Source organism: Hippocampus guttulatus, chromosome 5 (assembly GCF_054856545.1).
Source record: "Hippocampus guttulatus isolate MCC_2025c chromosome 5, RoL_Hgut_1.0, whole genome shotgun sequence".
NCBI lineage: Eukaryota > Metazoa > Chordata > Actinopteri > Syngnathiformes > Syngnathidae > Hippocampus > Hippocampus guttulatus.
The window spans coordinates 16,402,824-16,419,428 of record NC_141265.1 but is presented as its reverse complement, the minus strand read 5'-3'; the positions used below and the strand labels follow the sequence as shown (position 1 = coordinate 16,419,428).

General features: G+C 41.8%; 1 protein-coding gene across 4 annotated transcripts in view; it reads right to left on the bottom strand.

Annotated features, from left to right (window-relative positions):
* Positions 1-16,605, bottom strand: part of pde4d (phosphodiesterase 4D, cAMP-specific) — a 137,716-nt gene that overhangs the window by 5,926 nt on the left and 115,185 nt on the right. For all 4 annotated transcript variants that reach the window (XM_086110702.1, XM_086110703.1, XM_086110705.1 and 1 more), the window contains exons 5-12: positions 15,746-15,795; positions 11,298-11,410; positions 5,007-5,100; positions 4,052-4,227; positions 3,539-3,637; positions 3,295-3,459; positions 2,325-2,424; positions 397-551 (exon numbers count right to left, since the gene is read on the bottom strand). In XM_086110702.1, the coding sequence (XP_085966828.1) occupies positions 397-551; positions 2,325-2,424; positions 3,295-3,459; positions 3,539-3,637; positions 4,052-4,227; positions 5,007-5,100; positions 11,298-11,410; positions 15,746-15,795 (952 nt within the window). The remainder of the gene's footprint in view (positions 1-396; positions 552-2,324; positions 2,425-3,294; positions 3,460-3,538; positions 3,638-4,051; positions 4,228-5,006; positions 5,101-11,297; positions 11,411-15,745; positions 15,796-16,605) is intronic.

Here is a 16,605-nt window from a genome sequence, read left to right as displayed (position 1 = left end):
GTGCATTGCTTATTTTAATGGGGGGGAAGAGGTTGCATAAGCACCTCACATCATTTTTAGCGCTAATGCAAGTTGAGAGGGGCCCTACCTGGTCCACTAATTTAAACTATTGAAGTAGAAAATGGATGGACAAAAGAACAGACAGAGAGACAGATAGCTGCTAATGCTAACAACTTCAGTGTCCAAGCTAACTAGCAAGATAGAAGGCCAGATAGATAGAGAGAGCTAGATAGACGGCTAGCTAGCTAGACAGCGATATAGCTAGCTTGACAGCGATATAGCTAGCTAGCTAGGAAGCTAGACCGCAATATAGATAGATAGATAGATAGATAGATAGATAGATAGATAGGTGGATAGATAGACATATTTTTTTCCCACAGGTCTTCTTGCACTCACAATGTCGATGACCATCTTGCGCAGTGATTGTCGTTGTTTTTTGGTAAGGTTCTGGAAGATGTCGCAGTTCTCCTCCTGCAGGAGCTTGAATCCGACGGCCAGATGATGGTTCTCCAGCACGGATGCGTCGTTGTACATCAGCGCCAGCTCAGAGTCTGTCGGGAAGGACACCACACCACTTTTACTATTTCACGACATATAGACAGTTAAGCTGCAAGCGAGCTAATTCTTTGGGTCCACAACGAAAGATGCTACGAAAGCAAAGTAAGGAATATTTGCACACATAAGAGTAATTCAATTGTAACCTCTGATGGTACGCCAAGTCTGAAAGTGTCCCGGCTAGTGCAACAACATTATAAATCACTGAAGCAGGTAATAATGGAAAAATGGGCGGATTAACTGCAGTGCTCTGACTTAAAGAAATACAAAGCAATTGTGGTTGCGTTAAACTTTTGCTCAAGCTAACGTGACGTGCCCTGGGCGCGCCTCTAAAAATATGAACCATTAATCACCATTCAAGTTGGTAATGATGAATAGAAAGATGGCTATTTATGAAGAGACATCTACTTATTGCGTAAACCTATTTAAAGGAACTACAAGGAATAATTGTCTGCTGTTCTTATATTAGTAAGGAGAAATGTTCTCTGAGCAGGAACCTTGGCACTGATGCAAGCACTGACATGGCGGGTGCCCTGGCTAGTCCTCGATGATTGGCTGCAAAAAGCGCGACTTTAAGTCATTTGTAATGGCTGTGCCATTTCATTCAAGTCAGTTCAGGAAGCATGTTGTCCTTTTAGTGACTCTGCTTAGTTTCCCAGAAGAGCTGTTAGCGTGAGTGGCTAATAATGTTGAGTTGTAGCTGAAAAGCACGACTGATGGTCCACTTTGAACTCCGTCTACCCCCTTGGCAGCACGAGGTCACCTGTCATCACACGTGACCGCATGCACACACGGGAAGATGTGCTCCGGCACATGGACATCACATTTGTACATGTGTGTGTATGTGTGTGTGTGTGTGTGTGTGTGTGTGTGTGTGTGTGTGTGTGTGTGTGTGTGTGTGTGTGTGTGTGGCGGACGGGGGCTTTAACATTTGTATTAGTACAGCTAGTAATGGGAGTGTTTACAGCAAAGCAAGGCTCAGAATGCTCTAACAATTTTTCTTTGAGGAGCAGTGGCTTCATTTGAGGAACAACTTTTCCATTTTGAGGAGCAATGTTTTTAGTTTTTTTTTACAGGACTTGAAGCACGGATTTTATTAAACAAGAACAATATGACAATATAACAAATGAACTATTATTTTTTTTCTTTTTTATATCACCAACATTTTTAATTTCTCACTATCACTTATTGTGAATTCAACATTCACTTATTTCAAAAGCAAATATACATTTCAGTTCAAACTCTTTCTGAATGAGTTGTATGGTTCTTTGGCTAAATTGATTTAAGAAAATGAGAGATCTCCACTGTCATGTAATTTTGAAAACATTTATTGTGCAGCTCTCCAAATCAAAAATCAAAACTATAGTGTGAAAACAAACAAATAACGAGCTAGCGACATTTCTACCGATATTGTCAATATTCAATACACTATATGAATATAACATTTCTCCTCCTGTGTGACGTATGTTGTAATTTAACATAATTTATTTCTGGTCCTGTTTTAATTATGCATTTAGCATTATATGATATAATTTTCTCTCCAGACACTTTTTGCCTCCTATTTTGCTGTTCAAAGTTGTATACTCTCTGGTTCTCGATCATCCAGGCACTGAAATAACCACTGAATATGAAAATGGCTTGTTACACAAACATGTGTGTATCTCTGTGTGTATTGTCTGCAAGCGCATACTCCCCACTTTAGAACAGTGTGTCGTGTGAACAAACATGACGTAGGTGCCAAAAAAAAAAAGTGCCGCTTTTAGACTCACTGGTGTTGATGAGGAACTGGTTCGACACACCAGGGTGGTCGACGTCGTGAATGGCGCTGGCAAAGATGGCGGCCAGGATCTCCAGGTCCGTGAACACCGCCTGCCAGCCAGGGAGCGAAGGGGTGGAGGATCAGAAACCCACCGGTTTAAAAATAACCCCACAAGCACGAGTCATTGATTGGAGTGAGCTCAGGTTTGATTGAAGCTGATTGTGGCGTGCTCACCGGTGCGTTAATGCTGGTGTGTATGCGCACGTGTACGCGCTTCTTCTTGAGTACACAGTGTTACGAGACTAAAAAACATCACTTTCAGAGAAAAAAAAACTGGCAAGAACACAGGCAAAGTGTTATGAGGGTGGGGGGGGGGGGGAGTCATGTTGTCAGAGGAAAACGTCACTGTGTTATGAGACAAAAAATATATCATTTTAAATAAAAGAAAAACAGACATGAAAACTAAAGATGTCATTTTACGGGAGAAAAATTAAAGTGCTACTTGAAGAATGTAATTTACAGGAAAAAGTCGGTTACAAAAAGATATGTTTTAAAAGAAAAAAAATCGAAATGTTATGGGACTAGAGGCACAATGTTACAGAATGAGGGATGTAATTATACAAGATTTTTTTTAAATAACAAGAATGAAGATGTTTCAAAAAGTCCATAAATAATGACAATATAAAATATATTTAAAAAACCCTCAATGTCATGATGCTTCAATAATCAAGATGGTAATTGCATATAAGTCGCAATGTCACACAAAAAGGTAATTTTTACTCGAACATAAATTCAAATATAATCAGAATAAAAACATTCTTTTTCTCAGGAAAAACACTCCCGAAATTGGGAAGATGGTCTCGGTTTTTGCGGGGGGACTTACAATGTTACAAGACTAAAAGTGCACTTTTTACATAAACAAAGTTACAACCTTCCAATGAGTTTATAAGTGCATATGTGTGTGCGTGCGTGGTCCTGACCTCAAGCGCAGGCGTGGAGAGCAGCACGTGGGTGGACTGTGTGACGTCAGCCGCGTGGATATTGTTATGGTAGGCCACGTCGCCGTGATAGTGGTCCTCTAAGGTCATCAGGTAGGTGATAAAGGTGTCCAGTGGAATTTTAAAGGTTTTTAACAAATCTCGCTCCTGAAACAAGCAGCACAGAGCTTTTAAAATCCAAAAGTTGAACTCCTACCGCTTGGTGGCGGGAGGTAAGAAGCGCTACCTGGAATATGGTGTACATCATGACTGTCAGTGGCCGATTCCCGGAGAATTCCGAGATCTTAAAAACGTTAAGGCCCCATTTGTTCACGTGTTCCAGCTCCTGGTGGGAAATCAAGAGACATAGTTTCATTCTCCAGCGAACAGCCACAACTGAAGTGCTACTTTGGTGCCATCTTCCTGTTGTTTTAACGTTTAATTCAGTGATGGTGTTCTTTTTTTTTTTTTTTTCTTTCCTTTCTAAACGTTTTAACTCCTGCAATTGGCTGGGGGAAAAAGAAAAAAGTTGCCCGGAAACTTCACCAGCACCAAATTACGCATCCAAATTTCCAGTCTACATAAAAACTCCATTGAGCCGCATTCAATCTGCTCAAAGCCGTTTCACAGTCTAATTAGCACCCTCTATTGTTAAAAAGTTAGAACTGCAGTCAAGCAATGAACTTTTCCCTTTAGGGTTGTGTCATTCCTCGAAGCTGAAAGCAGGCGGTCAGTGTACAGTAAAAAGCGAGGAGCATACCTTGCCCAGCTCGTCCTCCGTCTCCGTCTTTACGCCAAAGCGAGCGATGTTGGAGTTGGTGAGGCTGGATGAGTGCTGCAGCTTCTTCACGCCGCTGATCTGAGACATGGGCTTGTTCTTCTTCTCCTTGTCCTTCTGAGACTGAGGTGAAGGCATCTCCACCTCGTGCTGCTTGTCTACAAAAGGCGGGAGAGTCAGTCAAAAAAGTTGAGAGAAGATTAAGACCAAACGAAGATGAAATTGCCCACAACACTACAAGCATGAAGCTCACATTTTCAATCAAATTATGTAAATTAAGATCATTTCACAAAAATAAATAAATGAATAAAATAAATATATATATTTGAAAAGAATAAAAAAGTGGTTTGGTGAGAAAAATGCCATTATTTTACCAAACAAAAGTGCAGAGATAACAACAATTAAAAACGACGGAAACACATTTTTTTGGAGAATTGTAAAATTGCAAAAAAAAACAAAAAAAAACAAAACCCCCACACAATTTTAAGATTCAAAAAAGTCAGGCGAAAATAATAATTTTACAAGACTAAAAATGCAATTTTACAACAAAGGTAACAATTCGAAGGCCAAAAAATAAAAAAAACTTACTGAGAGGAAAACATTTTCAGAGAAGTTACTAAAGTTAAATTAAGACAGTAGTACAAAGCTGAAGAGAAAAGAAAAGGACATTTAAAAAGTGAAAATATTTTCAGAAACAAAACTACAGAATTCACCAAGAAAAAAAAGATTACATGTTTAAATAAAACAAATAAATAGTTGATTTGTGAGAAAAAGAGCCAAGAGCAAAACATGTATTTGCAAGTTTCTTTTGTGTTGAACATCAGCCACAATATGTCACCTGCCAATAAGTAGAACTTGGATGTTTATCCGAGTTGATGTAGAAATAAAAGAAAGAAAAAAAAAACGCATTATACCGAATCAAGAAAAACGCACTCACCTAGGAAAGTACTGGAGATGAACTCAGACACCTGATTCCCAGAACGACTCATCTCTGACAGGTGAGTCAGTTCCCGGTTCAACATCCTCTTGAACTGCAAAATAACACACACATCTTGTTATAGGGCGACATTGTGCCGGGACGCGACCCGTGACATACAAAAAAAAAAAAAAAACAGTCATGCATGAACAAAACATACAAGAGTGTAGTGGCACATCCACTCATCCAGGTGTTTGTTGGGCTTGTTCTTCCACAACACCTTCATCCACCCACACTTTTATGGATGTTGCTCTCCACACCAGTGGAAACAGCAAAGGGCCTTCCCCAAAAGATTTGGAAGCATGCCATTATCCAAAATGGGTCAACAGCAGGAACTCATTGGTCGAGATCATCACATTATTGATCACTTGTTCGACAATGTTGTCAAATTATCCATCTATTTTCTGATCCGCTTATCCTCACGAGGGTCTCGGGGGTGGGGGGGGGGGTGGTGCTGGAGCCTATCCCAGCTGTCTTCGGACAGTAGGCGATGGACACCCTCAACTGGTTTGCCAGCCAATCGCAGGCCACACATAGATGAACAAGCATTCGTGTTCTGGAGTGGCAGGAGATAATTTTGTGATTTGATGGTGGATAGGGGGTGCTTAAAATCAGAGGATTTTCCATCGTGCTTGTAGAGCAAAACTGCGCCACAATACCTACTTTAACAAAAAGGAAAAATAAAAGGAAGCCTTGTCTGAAAAAAAAAACACTTCCTTCAGGCTAAACACATGATGTATGCATATTAATGGAGGCACATGAATCGGTATGGATCCCTTGAAATAGATCATTGTACGCTATTGACTTCCTACTGAATAACACCCACATTTTTTTTTTAATGGACACAAAGGGTCACGTGAGGAGCACTTTTGTGATTTGAAAATGAAAAACTCTGAATACTGAATAACTGATGAATACGCATGACTCAAACATATAAATACATGTACATAAATGAATGAACATTAACAAGTGTTTCAGTGCCTGAAAAGCTGTGTGACGCACAACAAGAAGAAGCTCCCTAGAGAATGGCTCCACCACCGTGTCACAAGACACTTTTTCTTTTTTTAATAAAAGATAAAGATGACATGTTTTTCCTTAATTTTCATAAGTAGCTTAAAATGTTTTTTCTTTTTTAGACATGGTTCAGCAGTAACACACACATATACATATATAGATAGATAGATAGATAATATATATAGGTTGAAAAACACACTAAGAAAAGTACAGCATTATTATACTGATGTAGCTCTGTTGTAAATGGAATGACAAGCATTAAATGTGGAAAAATAACATTTAATTCCATGTAAATGGGTTCAGCATTTCCATCAAGGAAGCGTCAAATCATTGTATCTGGAGTCTGACTATTTCACCTGATATAACATCTTACCTTAATGTATCCCCAGGACACAGAGAACAAATAATTTGCTTCAGGCATTTTGGCAAAACAAAACAAGGGTGAAATCCACAAAAGAGAAAGTGGAATGTGCAAAGTTCCAAAGCTTCAAGTTCAAAGAGCGTCTTCACGGTGCTTCACATCCTGCTAGCATCCGCTGAGGAACATCAGGTGGAATGCGACTCCCCCAAAGATCAGACGGAGCATACTTGTGAGGGATGCGGGAAGATGGGATGCCAGCATGAAAAAAAAAAAACATGGCTTGCCACAGAGAGGAAAAGGGGAAGCGGTGGAAATTTAGTGTCACGGGCTGGCTACCTTCCTTCCTTCCTGCCTGCGTTCGTGCTCGGCTCAGCTGGGTGTGAGCGACACGAGCTTACCCCCGCCACGCACACAGGCTGCTCCCCACGCGACGGCAACCAATCGGCGCGCGGGGCACGACTGGACGGTGAGCTCACCCTGCTTTTTGATTGGCTCGGACGGAAGTAAGCTTGAGCTCACCAGCTGGGCGATTGGCCCGAAATTGTGGAAAATGCACCGTCCTGCGCCTCCCTGTGTATGTGCCTCATACGTATGTGATCACTTGAACTGGCGTGTACAGTGCGGTGACTAAAATGACTTCATGATAAAAGAAGCTGAGCTCACACATGTAACACTCAGTCACCGGGATGATGTCAGCGTGCCAGAATGAAAAATTAAACAATTAATGTCGTGCAATCAAAGGTGGCAGACAACTAAATACATCTTTTTGAAAATGGTTTGAGTGGTTCTGTATTTTGCCCCACTGTGAGACAAAGTGACACGCATCAAACGAATTGGCAGTGAATTAATTAACACGTAAAAAAAAAATTCTGGCCGTGATTTGAGGGGAAAATCGTTCAGGTGACAGCCGTACTAAACTTTTTAAAATGTTATTGTGTCAAAGTGAAACGGTAAGCAGAGCCACATTGAGCTCTGATGGATGCGCAGTTCGAATTAGCTTAGCATTGTTTTCATGTTTTATTGTGTTTGTTTGTTTTTTGTTACTAACTTGTATCATTTTTACTTTACGTACAGCACTTTGTGCGCAGGTTCAGTTGAGAGTCAAGCTAACAGCATTAAGTTTGTGAAAATGTGTCTATCTCGGGCAAGGTGGTTTGCCTGCGTAAGACAGAGAACTGCTGCACAAAAGTGACAGCGTTAAGTAATACCCCGGAAATAAATAAATAAAAAGAATGGCAAAGGGTGAGCTGTAATTTTTGATCCTTGGGCTATTCTGACAAAAGCATTGAAATACGCAATCGTCTTTTTTTTTTGCTGTAAAAAACCCAAATTCTACTTCAATTTCACAGCGTAAAGGGCTATTGTTAAATAGAACATTACACAAGTGCATGTGTGTATGGTGAGTGTCAGGTAAAAACATAATATAGAATACGTCTCTTCTGATTTGACCCCATCATAAGCGGTGAGAGTCATTTACAGCCGCAGTGAAAACAGATGAGGCCACTGCGATGGCTGATCGCAGACACACACACGGACGGGCACATGCACGGCTCTCTGTGATGTAACGCACACGTTTACGTATGGATAGCTGGGAATGGAGGTGTGAATAAAAAGTATCGGGTACAAATTGCAAAGTGTCACACCAGGCTGAGCCAGGCCCCAAAAGCAATTTGTTCTCTGGCACGGTGACCAAAAATATCAAACTCCTTTCTAAACGACACCCGCACATGCTAATGGTATTGCCACTAACATAAGGTAAGGCATGAAATATGAACACTTTGTTTTTTTTTTGTTTTTGGGACCAAATGAAATATGGCATAGATGGTAAATGGTACTCAGATCGCTTCACGACGTTAACTCATTCACTCAGATTTTATCCTATCCACAATCTAATTTTGATTTTGACGTACCTTATGCTAAGATTTGGTTGTTAGGTAATGCTAGTCTACTTAATGGGAACTTCCCTAACAAAGTTAATTTATTGAGGCCTAAATGTACTGGGGTTTTTTTAGTCCCCTGTATTTTTTATATGCTAATTTTTTCCCTGAGTGCTTTGTTTTTGTTTTTGTCATGGTCTAAAAGAGAGACAATTGATTTTATTGATTATGTAAACTGCTTGTACACCAATAACTTGAAAATTTGGATAAATAATTGGTTAATGAATCATAATTTATTTCCAAAAAAAATGCTTCTCAATTCTAATACTTTTTTTTTTACATTACTTACATTACATGTAAGTATGAAAACATTTCTTTGAACCTTATCTACAAATGACCAAATCAAATTTGGCTCTGAATCACACTTTAAGGTCACCTTTGAATCACTGTGAAAAAAAAAAAAAAGATTAAAAATGTTCTTCCTCAACACAACACCATCCCCTGCTGGATCTCAAAGGTACTAGCTCTTAGGAAACGTTATAAAAACATTTACAATATATTGTTATAAATAACAAACATTTGCTGCTGCAAATCAAGTCCCATTTCTGTGGCCTGTTTCTTCCGAGGTCCATTCCACACACAATTTCAAATGGATACACATATAGATCGTTCAATATACACCAATGTGTTTTTATTTTTTTTTTCTTTTCCAGGGCCAATATCGATATTAATTTCAAGGAGGCCGATAACCAATATTTGGACCCAATAGTCATTTGCAGCAAAAGGGAAAACATAGGCATTGCCATTTTGAATCACACAAACACCAACACATTACTTTGTTCAGATGCACTGAAGATTTTCAGGTTTGTAACATACCATATTCAAGTTTATGTTTAATCTTAGACAACAGACATGTTTGTTTTAAAATTTCCCCCAAAAAGTGCAGGGACCTCCCAGGCTCAGCAGCACGTCTTACAAAGTTAAATAAAACTTCAACAGAGAAATAGCCCGAAAGTTTCCTCCCATTAACTCATTCACTCCCAAAGACGTTTTTAAACCTCTTTTCAGACTTGGTCCAGAATTGGCTGGTACTGAGTTAATTGAGTTTTCCAAATTTTCTATTTTCATTCATTTTCCGATCCGCTTATCCTCACAAGGGTTGCGGGGGATGCTGAAGCCTATCCCAGCTGTCTTCGGGCAGTAGGCTGGGGACACTCTGAACCGGTTGCCAGCCAATCAATTTTCTAATGTATGATAAGTGAAAAAAAATCTTTCACTTATCTTTGTTTTAAATTCAAACATAGACAAAAAGCACAGGATTTCCTAGAGTCAGCAGCACCACTTATAAAGTTAAATGTAATTGTGAATGACCGAATAAATAATTGACTGCAGTTTACAATTTACCTTTCATCAGCAGTCGGATTAAAAAAAAAATTAAAATTAAACACGACAGTGACAAACGAAACCTGAAGTGCGGATGTTCACAGGAAGGCCATCAAACTGCTGGGAGTTAGCGTTCCCATATTGTATTCAACAAATCAGAAATGGCTGCGTCTTAACGTGAATGCAACAGCTACAATGTGATAGCGGGGCACCTTGTAGGCCCCGTCGCTGTTGCCATGGTAACCAACTATAGTAAAGCCGCGGATGCTGGGGGCGGGGGTGCTGAAGACATTCTCTCGCATTTATATGATCTCATGTTTGCAATGCTGGATGATATCAGCACTTTTTGTGCCTTTGTCTTGCCGTTTCCATAACCCACCTACTACCGCCTCTTTTTTGGGTGACATCACAAGGTGTGACATCACCGCAGATGATCAGCATTCAGAAGGAGTGTGCTGTACGCACACACACGCAGGCACGCGCACGTGCACACACACTGACACTGACTGAGCATGCTCCTTGGCTGCACGCTGATGCTATCACTGGCACGGTAGAAGCGACGTGCTGACAATGCTAATAGACGAGCGGCTGTCATTTGTGACGTATGATCGGAGACGACACGCAGCCAGTGTTAAGTGTGGATGTACAGTTTACGCTTCAAATTGAGGCGATGCTTTATGTGCGAGTGCTGAAGAGCTGCACCATTTTTTTAATATTATGACTCCCACCTTTTTGGCCTGCCACATTTCTCAACTGATAGAAACCATTCAAATGTCCATGTATAAAAATATATATATATTCTGAAATTTAGTCAGTTGCCACAAGGTGTCGCTAAAGGGCCATCTAAATAGGAGTTGGTGTGAAGGAAGTATGTCAAGCAAGCTTTGTATGTTGGGGCAGGGCGGAGCTAAATTGAACCTGTGTCATTAGAAGAAAGTACGGAGAGGCTTCATAACAATTGTTTGTACGCACACAACTCTAGTATCATCTCTAGATTCTCAAAATCAACTCATTTGTAATAAGTAGGGATGTTGTGATCAGGGTTTTTAAACTGCTGATGCCGTTCATCAAATATGGAAATTTCTAGGGAGGGTTGTCAACTACTCACAATTTCTGCGGCTGTCTCCAGTCCTAAGAGAGGGTGATTAGTGTGTCTATGTGTTAGGGATGTGCCTAAGTGGCATCTTAAGTCTACAAGGATGGACCGATCTATGGTGAATCCGTGTGTGAGTTAATTAGCGTGAGCTGAGGCCGACAGCAGATCTTGTATGAGTGAGCTCATTGTGTATTTGTTTTACTGACCCTCACCATTCAATAAGCAGGTTGACTGTGGAGACTGTGGTTTTAGGGCCTGAGACTAAGTAAATATGGCGTAAAAATCCATTTTTAAACATCAGTCGATATGAACAGATAATGACAGATTATTATAATCTCCCCTCCAGTCGACACCCTAACCCTGAAATTCCTTTTCCTGATTTTTTAAACCGTGCACTCCCTTCAACAGAGTTGGGGCAGAGTAGCACGGTTGCATTGGCACTCTCTGCAGTTGAGTAAACAGAGCCCGAGGCCACGAGATGAGGAAACACAGGACACAAAGCGACTTCTGGTCATCCTTACCTTATTGGAGGCCATCTCACCGACTGAGTGTCTGGTCTGCAGGGTTTCCAGCTGGTCCAGGCACCAGTCAAGCTCTTCCAGAGTCTCAGTGGCCAGTTTCTGGTAGGCCTCCTCTGCGGGGACGAGACAGGACGGTAAGGGGTCAGTAATGGCCCGCTTCAAGGGGCTAGTGGACGGCCCAGGCCCGGGGTCGGGGTTTCCCGCACCACACACGGCTAAGCTGGGATACCCCGAGTAGACACATGGGTGACTCTTCATACTGGACGGTCCAGCTCTTGGGGGAGGGTGTGTGTCTGGTGACGGGGTATCTCAGGAGTAGGGCCTTTGGGTCCCTGTGTCCAAGAACCAAATCCTTAGCCCTCTTCGAGGGAAGTCAGTCGGCGTCGATGTCAGCCAGGACAATTAAGGGTGTCCAGATGCTAACGGCGGGTAACATAGAAGCCAGAGAGCTGCCCAAGCGGAGAGCACGAAGGCACAGTCACGCCACTTCCTGCCTCAGCAGCTCCACAATGTCATTCATATGAAAGGTGTAATTCCAGTCATGTAGCAGGATGAAGAGCAGTCTGCCCAGCAGGCCCAGGAAGAGGGAGGAAGGAGACACACCGAATGCGACTGGGGGGCTCACAACCGCCTCGGATCCCCGTCGTAGCATCCTGACATGACTACCAACCACACGCGCGCGCAAACACGCTCACACGCACCGCACGTAACACTAGCACATGATGCTTCAGCCTCCTCGTGTGCAGATAAAAACATCCATGGTATCCGCGGGGGTAGATTCCTGTATGCTAGCCAGACAGATGCTGTGTGTGTAAAGGGACGGAGGTGGGGCTCAGGGGTGGGGAGGTTTGGAGGGGTTTTGCTGTTGCTTCAGCGTCCCTGGTAGCCAAAACGTGCTGTACCTAAAGCCGGAGAGGACCGCACTGTAGATGGGGAAGGGAAAGCGACAACACATGGACTGGACTCTACGCCGAGCAGGGCAGCTGGATGGGAGCGCCTGCTATAGTCAGTGCATGCACGTCAAATATATGTTCAACATACAAATATGCTGAGCAGGAGGTAAACAACTAACATGGCGGGGGGAGTGGACAGAATCCAAAGCCCAGTGCTTTTAATACTATGTGAGCTGGGAACACGAGGGGAGCATATTCAGTTCATGGACAGCCGGCCCTTGCGTTGTTGCGGTTCACAAATACACCAATTAGTGGTTTTTGTGGAGAAACCTATCCCTTCGCTAGTTGCTCAAAAACTCAGCTAGTGCCATTTTCACTTTCTGGAATGCCCTAAGATGGCCACAAGATGGCGCCAAAGCCCTTTCTGAATGGAAAGAGGAGCACAATAATTGGAAGGAAGGAAGCATGTTATATTATGTCTACATTCAAGTGTTTTGGGATGATGATTTTTGGTATATTTACAGTTTCAACTTATACTGCCTGCGACTATAAACATTTTTACCAGGGTTGTAAATCAGTCACACTTTTCCGGCAAAAAGAGAGGGATTACTCAAAGTGCAACAAAACTTAATACATTGACAACACCGGTCAATACATAGGGCGGCCCGGTGGTTGACTGGTTAGTGCGTCGGCCTCAGTACAGATTTGATTCCGGCTCCAGCCTTCGAGTGTGAAGTTTACACGTTCCCCCCGTGCCTGCGTGGGTCTTCTCCAGGTAGTCCAGTTTCCTCCCACATTCCAAAAGCATGCATGGCAGGCTGATTTGAACACTTTAAATTGTCCCTAGATGTCATTGTGAGCGCGAATGGTTGTTCGTCTATGTGTGCCCTGCGATTGGTTAGCAACCAGTTCAGGTTGTAGCCCGCCTACTGCTCAAAGACAGCGAGGATAGGCTGCAGCACATCCGCACTCCTCGTTAGGAGGAACTGATTTGAAAAAAAAAAAAAAAAATTCTGTATGGCGCAAACAAAGAAATTTGGAACAAATTAAGAATTTTTTTCAGTCAGCGTCAAAAATACATAGAAGGACATAAATCTGTCCTCTGATTAAAATCTGATGTTGACGAGTGTTATTATTTATTATTATTCTTATTATTTTAATGCTTTATTTAAGAAAATACAAATGCATACAAATGTAAATTTGCTTTTCAATCGCATGCACGCAAGCAAGTTTCGAGCATCAATTCGAACCGTGAACCTCAGAATGGTGAGGCAGACGTGCTAACCACAAGGTCACAGTGCTGCCGCTTTAACCCGCCTTCACAGGAGAAATGGGAGATTTTAACATTGATTTTGCCTGTGCCTTTCAGACAGCCGTCGGAGAAGTGTGACGTTGCTTTCACAGATACGGCTCCGTTGCAGCTTCACACCATTCAGATAATCTTATGCGACAATTGTTTTGGCCACAACTGAAAACCACGCGCTGCCCTTGCACACGAGTGGCCCTCTGTTGCTCTTACGTCTCTTCGACTACTGAAGTCACCCAGGATTTGGTTTGAATGACACATTTTATTCGACTTTGAAGCATATTTTTGTTTCAATTCCAGATTGTATGACTTTCGGGGCCTTTCTCCTTCAGAGGCTCCGCTGCACACCGAATCACATGATGTCGTCACAACACGGCGTCATCTTTCTTTGGGGCTATCATGACACACGTGTCGTTGCTATCATGTGACAATCGTGTCGGTGCGGTCACACAAAAGCGTAAACAGGATGCCCGTTCATCTTCAAGGAGCTCCTATGTCACCGAGCTATTGTCAACAATATCCTCCTTCTCCCCTTTCTGTCACAATAATCCTCCTTCCTCTCCCCGGACGCATCTCGTCTGTCTGTCTTCTTTCTTCCCCATTTACCCTCCGTGGCTGAGGTGTCGGCGACTGGGGTGCTACCCTTTCTGACAGCGACTGCACTGACGTCAATGACATTCTTCTCATGCTTAGTGCGACATCAGACACCGGGTGCTCGGAGAGGCCACTCTGCTGCTGCACAGACGCACGGCTGCAGCCAAACCACGAAGCGGAGCGGCTGGGCGGTCGAAACAGGACTGGGAGGGCGCAGGATGAAGAATTTAGCCAGAGGCGCGCCATGTGGTCTCAAGAGTTTGGACACACCTCTTCATAAGTGAATAAATTAATCGTGGGGTAGTCTAGAGCGGAGTTGGGCAAATTTTTGTTCTCAAGGGCCGCGTTTGATTCTTCAAACAGATTGATGGGCCAGGTCATTTGTAGATGAGGAAAAAGAAAGTAAGAGAAACGATCTAAATGGGTGTGTAAAAAATGTAAAAGAGTTTTAAGAATGAAATTATAATCCTTCCTCATGTTTTCAATTCATTGTTCAGAGTTAATTTGAGTTAATTAATCATAATTAACAAATGACTAAAACAATTACTTTGCTTTGACAAATATGAATCGGACATGGCTATCGCCTGAGGAAATTTACAGATTTTTATGACATTTATTTAAAACATACATTTGAGACGACGCTGATTTACAAAAAAAAAAGAAGCCCGACATGATGTCAGCTATGGGAAGTTAAACTACACATTATTCTGCTCAATATATAATACCCGTTTCTGATCCCATGCTTGACACTGGCACGGACGAAGGAGTTCAGAACATTCAGAGACAGATCCTGCCATCTCATTAAAAAAATAAAAGTTTATACACACACACACACACACACACACACACACACACACACAAACACACACACACACACACACACACACACACACACACACACACACACACACACACACACACACACATATGTGTAATAAAACGTCTGGTTTTACTTCAACCATGAGCTAATCTCCCCTTGATGAACTCCCTGCCTTGCCGTTACAGGTCGTCAATACTCTCAAACAATCACTACCGTGACTCACAGCTGTCACCGGTTTATGGCAGGGCCCATAATGGCCGCTAACCAGTATGATTGGGCTCTAAATATAGCGCGGCATCGACAGACGTCCCATATATAGGAGAAGGCAATTTATCGGAAAAGTCAATCCTAAAAGGAGATAATATTCGTGCTTTTACGTCGCAATAGCGCTCATTTCCATGCACAAATGCATGCGAAAATGCATTATGGACTTTATCGTGAATGGCCTACATCAGGGCCATATCTGGAAAAGCTCATTCAAAACAAATCTATCATTATTAATTCATTAATATTATTATTAATATTAATATGATGATGACCGATTGATTATTATCATTTGTAGTAATAGCAAGTCTCATTGTTTTCATACTTCAGTATATGTCACGGTCATTAAAAAAAAGGACAGTGGGTCATAAATGGCTCCTGGACTATGGTTTGGCCACCCCTAGTCTTTATTGTTAGATGCCATGTAAAAGTGCCTGATGAGAACAAGTGTGTCCTTACTATGAGAGAAAAAAAAAAACCATCTTAATCACAACAACCATCATAAAATAGGTCAGACAGTCTGATGATATTTTGACCAGACAGTGGATGCATTATTGACTTGTCGACAAACCTGTAAAGGTGGTCTTGGTGATGGGTGGTGGGTTGCACATGGGTGATCTCCTGTTGTGAGGAAAACAACACACAATGTCATTATTATTATTATTATTATTATTATTATATTTATTTTAATCTCTAAGAGATTGTTCACATGCTTTGCTAGGTGCGGCAGTTTTGGTTAGCAACATAGTTCTAATGGCCTCACCAATTAAAATAGTATCTAAACAATAGCATCTATAAACTAAAATAATTACACTTGAAACGTGTGTGTGTGTGTGTGTGTGTGTGTCCTGGGGATTGGAATAGGGAGGCATTTATCTGAAAGAGGCATCTATTTAATGCACTCAAATCACTAAATGGTGCAGAAATTAACCATGTAATGAATGCATTTGAGTAACAACTTCTATGAACTGAGATAATTGCACTTACTCCAACATACTTTTGCTCTCTGAAAGGAAAAGGGAAGCGGACTACTGAGTGAGTAATTGGGCCACAGCATCCATTAGAGGTAGTTGGACACAGTAGTTGAATAATAACTTAAATTGTAAATCACAACTCATAAACCTGAGAGATGTGCTTCACTGCTGTTTTGGTTAGCAACAGAGTGCAAATGGGCATCCAATCTTTAATGTTCATGTGTGCACAATCGTGTTTATTAACAGACCCGGATAATTACAGTTACTATGAGTTTTTTTCCCCCCCTCTGGACGGTAAAAAGGATGTACCAATTTGAGGGAGGCATTTAATTCAGACAATTGGATCATGTACTCAGTAATGGCAGTAAAAGGTTGTAAAGCTGCTGCTGTAATACCACAGGGGAACAGAGGAGGGGGTACAAAGCCACATTTTGAGTGAGCACAGGGTATAGCTAAC